Consider the following 11,734-nt stretch of genomic DNA (forward strand, 5'->3'; position numbering starts at 1 on the left):
AGAATTCAGTAATATCATGAACAGTAACTAAGTGATCCAAAGGGAGGGGACTTTTATTTAGAGAGGAAAGGAGGATTTGCAGAACTACTCATGCAAGGAATCCTGTTATGGATAGCAGGAAGGTTTGCTGTTTTTTGGAAAGAAAACCTGGGAGGGCTGACATTCACAGCCATGACCTCCCCCACAAGCTCTCTTGCTCACTTGCGCCTGTTCTGAACGACCAGACTAATTGCTGTAGCTAAAGATAAGAGCCTTGTGTTACAACCCCAAGGCCCAGCAGTATACGGAATGAGACAGCAGACAGACCTGACCAGAGGAAAAAAAAAAAGAAAAAACAAAGAGACCGAATATATCACAGACAAGACAGCTAACTGCAGTCAAATTTCTTTGGCTGGAAAACTGTAAAACGAGAAGCCCTGAAATACACATTCTACACTACCCGTGTTCCTCAGGGAAGTGTCACTGATGCAGCTTCCCTATGGGGACACTTCTTAATCAAATTGGGACCTGGCAGGAGGGCTGTCAGCAGGTGACTGAGACGGTCCTGGCCCAGGCAGTTATTTACATTTTAATAGCTTTTCTAAAAAAGTGATGGCTCGGTGGCTGCACCAAGATGAAGAAGGTGATGACCTCTCAACAGCAGACTTGGGCTAAATGTTAACGCACAGGCAAATTACCACACAGAAATGGAGAAAGCACGGACTTTTTATACGATGCAGAGGAGATGAGCAGATATTCCTGCCTGAGCTGCCCCCTCCCTGGTTCAGGGGGCACAAAAGGGCACAGCAGCACTGCCTTCCCATGGCTCACATCCGGCAGACTTGGTTCAGGCACACGGCGCCTTCGCGGGGAAGCGCAGTCACAAACGCCGGCTCTCATTCGGTGCAGGGACCACCTTTGTCACCTATCACGGAAGGGTATCCTGACAAAATCACCACAAACGCTAATATTTCAAAAGAGTATTGACCAAACACTGGCCATCTCATTAACTTAAAACTGATGACTTCCATAATTTACTTCAATCACCATCCACTGATCTACCTGTACCCTGGAGAGAGGCAAGTGGTAAAAGAAGTGTTTTCTGCCCGAGGCAGGCAGCCCACGGCACTCACACGTGCAAGATGGGAAGACAAGACTGATTACTTCTACGGCGCTGCAGACACACTCAGTGCCGTTCAAGCCTGAATGAACCAAGTTCTCAGATCCTCCCCTAAAGGAGCACTCAGCTGCCATTCTCCCTCTCCTCACTCACATACCAGCGACGTCAAATGCAGTCTGGGACAAATTTTGAACAGAGATCCCAGCTCCTACGTGACCACATGGCTACCACAGTCCCCACTCAAAAGTAGTATTTTGAGAAGCGGGTGGCACGTGATGCCTCCAGAACCTATCACAAATGTACGCAGTGCTTTTAAAGGGCGACATGCCAGCAGCCCGGACGGCTGACACCTTCTTTGCCGCACACAGTGCAGCACTGGCAATGGGAGGGCAAGTTCCCCTCACATCCCCTAGTCAACCCCAGGACACGGACTCACCCCGCAGCAGGGAGTGCAGCTCAAGACCTGTGCACCATCTACGGAGCAGTGCCTGGCCTGCCAGCTGGGTGACAACGCTGCACCACGTGTGGGACCGGCGCTCTGCACACATTGCCCAGCGTCGCAGCCAGGAAAGGGCCGCATCCTCTCACCGCCTCCAGGGCCATCCATCCTCTCCACTCCTCTCTGCTGCCCTGAAAGGCACATCCAGCTCCTCAAGCCCCGTGGGAAGGCTGAAGGAGGAAAGACAGTGGCTAAAAGGCTTAGCTTTCCTCCGCTGCGAGGGAGATTTAAAGCCTGGCTTTAAGGTTACCATGACGACACATCTGTCAGACGATAAATCCCAAATAGCTCTGCTGGGGCAGGCAGCAATCCTTGTGTCTGGGGAGGGACCTAGGGAGAAACCGCGAGGGCTCCAGGAACGCTGAGACTACGGAGTACTTGTCACACTGCTTTCCTGGCAGGTTTATTTCTAACGATGTGCTGATCCCTGTGCCGATGCCAGGCCCTTTTCACAGTCACATCCATACAGCATCACAGCAAAGCTCTGAACAAAAGTCTTTGCCCTGCACAGGATAAAAAGACTAAGGGGCCAAACAAAATATTTGGAAATCTGTTTCAACAAATTATGCATTCACTTTTCCCCGATGTACTAGTTCAAAGAGGTATGTTTAGTAAGGTGAAAAAACATAGTTGTGGGAATGGTCCAGGAAGATGGCACTTACCTCCCTTCCCAGCTCTGATACCTCTCACTCAGTTTTTCTTTTATAAACTAGGACAAATATGACAGCACTAATAATATTGTCCGGGTAAACTCACGTGGTGTTTCATTTATATCCATAATGTACTCTGAGATTCTTAAATGAAAAGCAATCAAGACGTGGGGTAGGATATCCATTAGGTTATAACGGCCAGATATGCAAACAGATCTTCAGATTCATATTTAAGACACTGAGTTGCTCACATGGTACTGAACATAGGACTAGTACTTCAGCTGTTTCCCTTTCCTAAGGGGCGAAGTTTCCTCCCCCAGCAAAATCTCCCCTCCCCTCATCCCTCCAAAGATTTCTGTTCTGTATTTCTTAATCATCTTCCATTCCAAAATCCTACCAGGATGCAGCCAAGCTGCTCCTCAGCTAGCCAAAAAGGCCTCTTTCCTGCTGCTAAACTGCCTGCTTGGAGTTCAGCGAGGCTCATCCCAAGAAGCAAAAGATGAGGTCTCCAAGGGATTCCCAGAAGAACATAGCTGGCCACCAGGGCTCATAAGCCACGTCAAGGCCAGACCCACATCACACTTGTCACAATCCATCAGGAAACATCCTCTGTAACCCTTGGCCACAATTTTTGGAGACCTTTCAGAGATTAACTGGGACAGCCAGCATGCAGCCCCAAAGGACATTCCCTCACAGAGGGAATCTAAACTCCAACACTTCAGTCTCATATCGGCTGCCCATCACTTAAAAAAAAACCAAACAAACAAAAAAAAAAGCTTTTGAAAAAATCCCAAATGATCCTAAATATTTACTTTTAAGCACACATTAAGGAAAAAAGTTAAAATCATGCCATTTGTTGCAGCACATTTAAAAAACTTAATATATTCTCACTAATGAATCTACAAAGATTTAATCAGTGGTCAATACAAACTCTTGATGCCATTCAGGTGTCAAGACAGCATGATGCCCTTGGTGTCACAATCATATAGGACTCAACCATTCTCCATTTAACTTTGCTTTTCTAGTTATGAAATGTTTAACTCATGAGAACGCTTACAGTGATCTTGGCTATTTCATACCAATCCTGAATATTGCCTCCCCTCTCCTACATCTCTCTAAAAAGATGCAAAAGAAAACAAGGTTTTAAAGTTAGCTGTTGGGGAGAGAATACTATGAATTTAGGAAAACCGTGCATGGACAGATGAAGACAGAAAGGTGATACAAAAAGGAAAGCAGAGTATTATGACAGCCCTTTCTCAAACAGTCACGCAGAGCATACTACAACTTGCTGCAGCAAACACCTCCTTCACAGGAACAGCCCCCAGGGAAACTGGGCAGCACATTTTCAGAGGATTTTCCCACACTTTTCTCATAGTACTGTGGCACTGACATATTCCTGATGCTGGCATTTCTATCTCCCCTCTAATGTCAGAACCAGGGAATTAAAAACTGCTCAATATTCCCATTTCTGATAAGATGATTCTCTACAATTTAGAAAGGCAAGAGCTGGTTGATCACCTTCACCAATAATAACCCAAACAAAATGAAAAGACTGTCCTTGATCATCACGTGGCTTGCTCTCAGATTCACTAATGACTGCTCACTACTTATGCCCTTGTTAAGATTACCAGCAAAGAGGCAAAAATTTGTCTACTTCATCTTCATTCCTCATAGTTAAAGATGATGAGGAAGGATGAGAAAAGTCAGATATTTTTGCATTAAAAAAAAAATCTTCCTTTTTGGCCAGCATGGGGAGGTTTGGAAAGTTCTGGGGACTGATTTCAACAGGAGACTGCACATGGAATAATTGAGATGAGAGAGGATCCTCCAAGATTTTTTGTTAACTACACTTAACTCAAATTTCTGGTGAACTTTATGGGGGAAAAACATATTTTTTATGGAAGTTCCAACTGCTTCACTTCAATCAAGAGCTGCAAGTTCCTGCTCCAACCCTTCATCAGAAATGGGAACTCAGAGGTTACCATCTTTAAAGTAAAAGTAAGCATGGCTTCTTTATTTTCTTTTTCAAGAAGAAAGCTATTTAGCCCTTCTTTGAGCACCACAAATAAAATTATTTCTCCTCTCATATAGGACACCTACCGTGGATACGTACTGATGAAATGACATTCAGCATTTCTTTTACTAGTCATTTTGTCTGGGAAGCTCTTTGAGTGTGGACCTGCATATGGCAAGCAGCCTCACTGGGACAGCAGAGACAATTTTATACCTTCATGCAACATCCAATCTTCAAACCTTTACCCCGACCACTGTAATCTAAGCTTTAAGATAAGGAGCTGTGTGTTGAGATAACAGCCCTGAAACAGAGCTTTCATATAAAAGGCCAAAGAAAATGCCAGCTGTTTTATCACTATTATATCCCCTTCCCTCCCCACAGCGAGAGGCTATCAATAAATCCATGCAGTTATTTCTCGCTTTTAAAAAAACAAAAATTCATTAACCTCTCATGGCTCTGCAATCAGAGAACTTCTTTTAAATGGATAAATCCGGGTTTTATCTGCTTTGCCTGAGATTCTCTGCTTACTGATCACAGATTATTCCTCCATTTCACCCTGTTAAAACCCAAACAAAATGTCTTTTTTCGAATTATCTTGTCTGGGGTTGTTTTTAACATCACTAAAGCAGCCTTTGTCCCAAGAGCTTGGCAAACCATCTCCTGCTTTGCCCAATAACACTATAGAGATGGGAATCTCTACCTGGTTGGACAAATGGGACCAAGGTCTGCTTGGGACCAAGGTAAGACTACGATCCTTCACAAACAGCTTTTAGAGCATTTCAGCATCTCAAAACACAGGGACATTGCAGTGAAATGATGAAAATTTCAGCATTTTCTTTAAATAAGTATTACGCACAACTGTTCATTTTTTGGTACCTGCTTGCTTGCAAGCAAAAAGTTATTGTCAAACGTGGCTGTAAAGGGTTATTAAAGAACTGAGCAAAGAATAATAACAATGAATGAAAACAGTAATAATGAATAAAAAGAACGACACGCGATTAGAGTTGCTTCAGGTACGCAGCTCCAAGTGAATTGAGGAGATAAAACTAGATCAAAGCAAGTTAAAAGAGATTCTTCTTCCCCAGCATGGGGAACATGGGATCAAAAGCAGAACTGAAAATATCAAAGACCGGAAAACAATAGAGGTGAGCTGCAAGATGCGCCTGGTAGGGATGTGGAAGAACGCAGAGAAGGTGTAAGAGCGCTCGCAGGAACAAGTAAAGGATGAGGTTCAGTGCAGGTAAGGAGGTACGCACGTAGAACGTTATTCTGCTTTATACTTCTGTACCCTTGGCTTCATCTTGAAGTCGTTTTGGAAACATGCTAGGGGCACCTGCTATCACACGTTTAATGGCTGGTACCCAGGGAACCTGACCTAAGACCAGATCTGAGAGCAAGCAGTAAATGGAAATCCACACAAGCAGAAAAAAAAGGCTGGAGCCCCACACCTCCGGGAGCAACCTCAGTGTCCCTGGCGAAAGGGGCAATGCACCTGCCTCAAGGGCTATAAACCAGGACTGACAGGAAAGGTATAAAAGCAAGCCCTTAGTTTAACAAGGCAAAATATAAACATACAGCATAGACTTGGAAGGAGAATACTTTATCACACACATTCAAGAAATCAGAAGGGGCTTTTAGTTTCTTACCTTTCTTCTACTTGCTTCTTCCTTTGCCTTCCCTTTCACTTCCCTCCCCTCCACAAAATCTCTCTCTCTATGCCTGGCCTTTTGTGTATCTTTCCCCTATTAGGCATTGTATTACCAAGGAACTGCCAAGGAAAGCAATCGCTGAAGATGGCATCTCGTTTTCTCCAATCCTGAGGCCACAGGAATGGTTCTCATGGTGGCCTGGGGTCTCAGCATGTTTCCCCAGTGGATTTTGGGACATTTCTTGCACAGGGATGGGGAGTACTGGTGGAGGAGATGGAAACATGAGGGAGTGCAATAAAGGGTGCAAGAAAATCCTTATTGCTGATTAGGTTATGTCCTGAAAGAGTACAAGAGGGCTAAAATGTACACTAAAGCAGTATACACTGCGTGGATTGCCCTGCAGTTCTACAACACAATCTCATTTCCCCTTTGAAAGGCAGTTTACGGATACAAATAGGCTTATAAAAGGAAACCTGCATATGCTTTTTCCCTCTATTAAAGAGGAGATGGGTCAGACCACCACACGCATTCTCTTCTTAAACTGAGAGAGGCAGCTACATGCAAGCTACAGGTCTCATAACACAAAATGCTCCATTTAAACTTGAAAAACTGTTGCAAGCATCACATACTGTGTCTTGCCATCCTTACAGACTGACTCTCTGTGTTTAAGATGAGAACAACAAGAGCAATCAACTGTTTCACATAAAAGAAATTCAGCCTTGGCATTCCTGGCATACCACACACCCGGGAATTTTGTCTGGGGCCTGCGGTTATCCTGGGGACTTTACCTCTACATCAGACACCTTCATGCGAGTGCCCTCTTTGCCCACAAATATGTCATCGATGTCAACAAGGATATAGCGATCAAGCGTGAGACAGAGGCGTTTGCCAGTTAGGTAGGCAATAGCATCCACAAAAATGAGTTTGTGCAGCCAAAAATTGAGGTTATTGCCGAAAAGAACTCGCTGGATCCCGTCATGCAGACCCAGGTCCTGCACCACTGTGGCATGCAACGCTTTGTGGGTAGCCAGGTGAGGAATGGACTCCGAGGACTTCGTGCTGGCCAACAGCACTGGCTCATATGTGCTGTGGTTTGACTGGAACACAGTCCAGTCGTCCCCAGGGAGGGGACCCTGCTCCACCTCGTTAGCCCGGGTGACATAGAGCAGGGGAGCACTGGGATTGATGTGATAGTCCCGTAGCCCTAAGTTGGAATGGAGGAAAAGGGGGAAACCCTTGAGCTGCGCACTGAGTAGGCTGTTCTCGTTGGCTTTGAAAAAGCCTATAATTCCCACTCCATACTCTACGCAGTATTTGTCCAGCAGCTCTCGGTTCCAGGCATCTAAGTTCACATATTTAAGGATATTCTCATAGATAATAAGAGCATAGCGTCCCCTGTCTTTGTCCGTCAGGGTGGGCATATCCCCCTTGCCAGGGGCAATCTCTGTCCTGTATTTAAACCGGCTAGATTCCAGGATGGCCACGATTTCCTGTCCCAGCTGAGAATAAATGCTTTCCACAAAGACTAGCACCACAGGATCCGTGCGTGAGGTGTCCACAGACTTTGTGAGCCTCCAGCTGGCTTGTGGCGGGATCAAGACACGGTGCTGGCTGCTGCAGTCACTGAAGGGTAGGGGTGGTGGCTCCTTGATTTTGGGGCTGTTAGTGACGTAGTAAGCCAAGATGCACATGGAGATCAGGCTGAAGGCAATGAGTAGCAGGATCAATCTGTGGAGCTCCAGCTGTCGCACGTGCCGCACTACTTTCCACAGCTGAATCATGGTGAGGCGGGCTGCCCACCCCTTCCTCACGCCCTGCTCCCACGTCGCCCTTGAAATCTCCAGCACCACCGTGGCAGCACCCAGCAGCAGCTTGCAAAAAAGCAGCAGCAGCTGCAGAGAGAGACTAAGCTAAAGCGAACAGCTACAAGGCTAGACTCCCAGGGATCTGCCATTTATCTCAAGTAACCATGGCCCTCAAATCCCATTGCTCGTTTGTGTGCTGCTTCCTATTTCTCTCCTCTCACTCAGCAAAGTCTTTTGGAGGAGGAGGGTTTCCGAATCTCGTTTCGGAGAGCAAATCAATCTGCCATGCTGTGCACAGGCACCTTCAGCTCAGCCTTCCAGGTGTCCTGTTTCTCAGCTAGCTGCTTCCCATTCACATGATGGCACCTTCTCTTTGCATCCTGCAATTTAAAAAGAAAAAAAAAAAAAGTCAATTCTCAGTATGGATTCATGGTATTTAGCAGGCTTGAAATGGATGCATCAGCAGGTGCTAGGTGGGCAGCATTACTTGCCTGTCAGCATGCAGACCTGTTCGCCGGGAAGTGACACACACCTTTTGTACACGAGCTTGGCAGAGCTGCAGAGCAACTGCAATGGCCTTTGTAAGAAAGGTCCAGGCAGTGCACAGAGACTCAGCATTCACCTTGGGTGGGGTTTGCATGTGCTACACTAAATACATAGAGCTGGTGCACCTGGCCTTCTCCCCACTTCTCTTTATGCCACTGAACGTAAGATATAGACCACTTTTATTCCTGCTAATAATTTAAAACTAACAGGAATAGGAAACGGACATTGAATTCTCTTTCTTGACTTACTCTCATACTAATGATGATATGCAAATTCTTGCCAGTGACATCCTGGGCCCCTGGGATGCTGCTGTCGTGAACTCAGTAGGATGCCTCAAATTCATACCAGCCTTCTTGCTCCACAGCTCCTCATACCCTTGATTCCCACCATTTTTATGAGGCTGCCTCACTTGCCCTGGGAACCCTTGTTCTTCCGAGACTCTCAGAACACCGCTTTTGGAGAGGCATCCTCCCTTAGGAATCCATAGCTGGGGACACAAGCTGTCTAGAAGCTCCAAGACTAATCACTGCCAACTAATTCACGAGCAGTGGGAGAGAAAACACCTCCCAAAACCTTCCTCACCTTTTCTCATATGCCACTAAAGAGCATGAAGCCAGTTTTAAATTGCTAACAGCACAAAGTGAATTTGGGCTAGCCTCATACACGTGAAAGCACCTCTTGTTGTGAAGCTCTCTTACCTCCTCCTTTGCATTTATGACAGCAGACTGTTTCACCATATGTTGTCATTTTTCCAGGACAAAATGCTCAGCAAAGCCAACAAACTCCAAACCAGCTAAACGTAAACACCATGGAAAGTGACTAAATTGCCCTTACTTTAAAATCAAATCACTACGTAGTTTTCTCTCCCTAACCAGAAAGGTGACTACTGACTGTACACACAAACAACTCTGAGGTGTGCATTATTTGGGGTACAGACAGATTTTTAGGGAGTACTTGCTGATCCTCCCAGCACAGGCAGACCTGAAAGGGTACAAAGACACCTCTAATGCCAGATGTTGCTCACCAAGTCAGCTGTGCTCACGATAAGCTGTGACAGTTTCTCCCCCTTCCAAAAAAATCCAGAAAACTTCTCTCTCTCAAGATCCTTCTCACTCAGACACCCACACTCCTGCAGACATGTGCTCCACCATGTACAGTCCTTCTACCCACCTACTCAACCTGCATAGCTTACAATGCCAGGAGGCACAGAAGCAAAACCAACAAAAAGTACTGCTACCACAACAGACAGTTCATCATCATTTCTCCACTTCTCCCTTTTATCAGCCTTTCTGTATCACTCTGATACAGAAATAATATTAGAAGTCCTATTTGTCCACAGGGGTGAAACAGACATTAGACATATATATAGTAAGTCAGGGTTTTAACAACCGTCTATACCAGAAAAGAAACTGCTTGTTTGAGACAGATGCTTATTTTGTAATGTGTATTACTAAACACAAAAAAATCCCTCTGAGTCAGGGAAAAGATCATTTCACAGATGAGGCCAGAAGTCACACACTAAATATTCCCACCAGGCTCTTTTCCAAGCTCTTGGTACAGCTTGAAACACAAAGAGACAAGCAGACTTTACATGAACAGATACAACATCACTTACTTTGTGTCGGAGGACAGAAAAGAGTCAGAATGTCTTCTACACAAGCATCAACATTAAGTATTATCTAAATAACTTCTAAGCTACAAGCTCTGCAGGGCAGGGGTTGGTTTGCGTGGTGCACAATGAAACCTTAGCCCTAATGAGGTCCTCAGAAAAGCTGTAGAGTATAAATGTGAAGTACATTACACCATTAATTTTCCACTGGAGAAACTGAGACACAGGAAACCTGATTTAAGGTCACACTGGAAGGCTGCAAAAGAATCAAGATTGAAACTCAGCTGGATCCTGTCGTTCTCCATCCCCAAATGCCCCTCTCTACTGAGAGCTGGTTTTGAAAATTTAGCTCAGCCAGTGACAAGATGCCAATAGAGATGACTGATCGTTGTTCAATTTTGTCTCTGCATACTGTTAACCTTTTATTGAAAAAAGTACATGAAAGAGGGGCAGAAACAACCCTGGGAGGATGTAAAAACTGTAATTCTAATAGATTTTTTCCTTTTTTTGTTACCAAAGTGACAAGCGATTTTGAATGCCCCACTCTTCAGATTGACTGCGGGACACGGTTCAAAATCCAGTTCAAGTCAACGAGGACTGCCAATGTACCAGCTTATTATCAAAAAATGCGTGCCACCGTTCAAAAGCAAACAAGAGAACAACCTTCCAACACCTCATCAGGCCTTTCTCATTGCACTGACCCTACAAGGAAGGCCCTGATGTTATCAACCTCTAGTTTGGCACTGGAGCGCCAAAGTCATGTTGAACTGCAGAGAGACAGCAGTAAATGGAGCCAGCCACAGGTCAGGTGGGAAGATAGAGGTTGGACAGAAACATCTAATAAATGCTTTTGTATGGGGCGAGTTCCCTGTAAGACACACGATATACACAGCTCAATGCATACCAGTTGCAATGAGAAGCGGTCTTCAGTCTACCACCACGTAATAAATTCATATAAAAATCTACACTCAGATTCCTCGTACACAATCTTAACTGAGAAGGCTGAAAATTGCAAGTCAATGTCTTCCCTAACAGCTCACGTCCTCTTTTTTCCCCTGAACTCATTGGCTAAAATAGAATAAACAGATTACTCTGAAACATTCACTATCTTCAGATTCACTATCTTCCACACAAGCAGTGGATCCTGCAGGAGAAAATAATGTAAAGAGGGACTTATAAGCTCAGGAGCTCACAGGTTGCCTGCAGAGATTTCCAAGTAGGTTTTCTTTGGTGGAGTTTGTAATCTAAGCACCACTGTAACCGCAAGAAAGCACAAAGCATACTGATCCATGGGAAAGCCTCACAAAATACTGTATTACTTTTGCAACTCTCCACCCCTAAAACATCACCCTGGAAAACACTTCTCTTCCCTGGTTACACTTGCTCACCTCTTCAAGCTCATTTTCAGTGATGAAATGAGTCTCTATTTTGCAAAGAGCTGTAGCTTTAATCTCCTGCTTTTCATTTTAAAGATGAAAATCACAGGACAACTGGATTATTCTGCAGAGTGAGACTGAAATGGGAGTTTAAGCTGGGCTGCCACACCTGCAGTGCCCAGCTGAGGGGCAAGAGGGAGAGGAATCCCCTTTGCTGGACACTGCTGAATCACAGCAGTGTTTGGATAACAATAACTCCATTCAGCCCTCTAGCGAACTTCCCAAACAAGCCCCCATTTGTTACATGGGTGAGCTCAAAAAAACAGAAAAAACAAAAACAAAAAAAAAAACCAAAAAAAAAAGAAAAAGCCCTGTATCAGATTGCTGCTCAAGAATCTGTCAGCTCCGATCTCTTTAACAAGGCTTCACAGCCAGAGGGCATGCCAGCTGGCATAGGATGCATTGAGCTCTTCAGGGACCACATCAG

General features: G+C 45.0%; 1 protein-coding gene across 3 annotated transcripts in view; it reads right to left on the minus strand.

Annotated features, from left to right (window-relative positions):
* The window catches only part of NDST2 (N-deacetylase and N-sulfotransferase 2), an 84,345-nt gene that overhangs the window by 18,769 nt on the left and 53,842 nt on the right, over positions 1-11,734 (minus strand). For all 3 annotated transcript variants that reach the window (XM_085312263.1, XM_085312261.1, XM_085312262.1), the window contains one exon: positions 6,700-8,096. In XM_085312263.1, coding sequence (XP_085168389.1) covers positions 6,700-7,692 — 993 coding nt within the window. In that variant the 5' untranslated portion in view covers positions 7,693-8,096. The remainder of the gene's footprint in view (positions 1-6,699; positions 8,097-11,734) is intronic.

This window comes from Rhea americana, unplaced genomic scaffold, assembly GCF_003343005.1.
Source record: "Rhea americana isolate MKP2758 unplaced genomic scaffold, rheAme1 scaffold_36, whole genome shotgun sequence".
NCBI lineage: Eukaryota > Metazoa > Chordata > Aves > Rheiformes > Rheidae > Rhea > Rhea americana.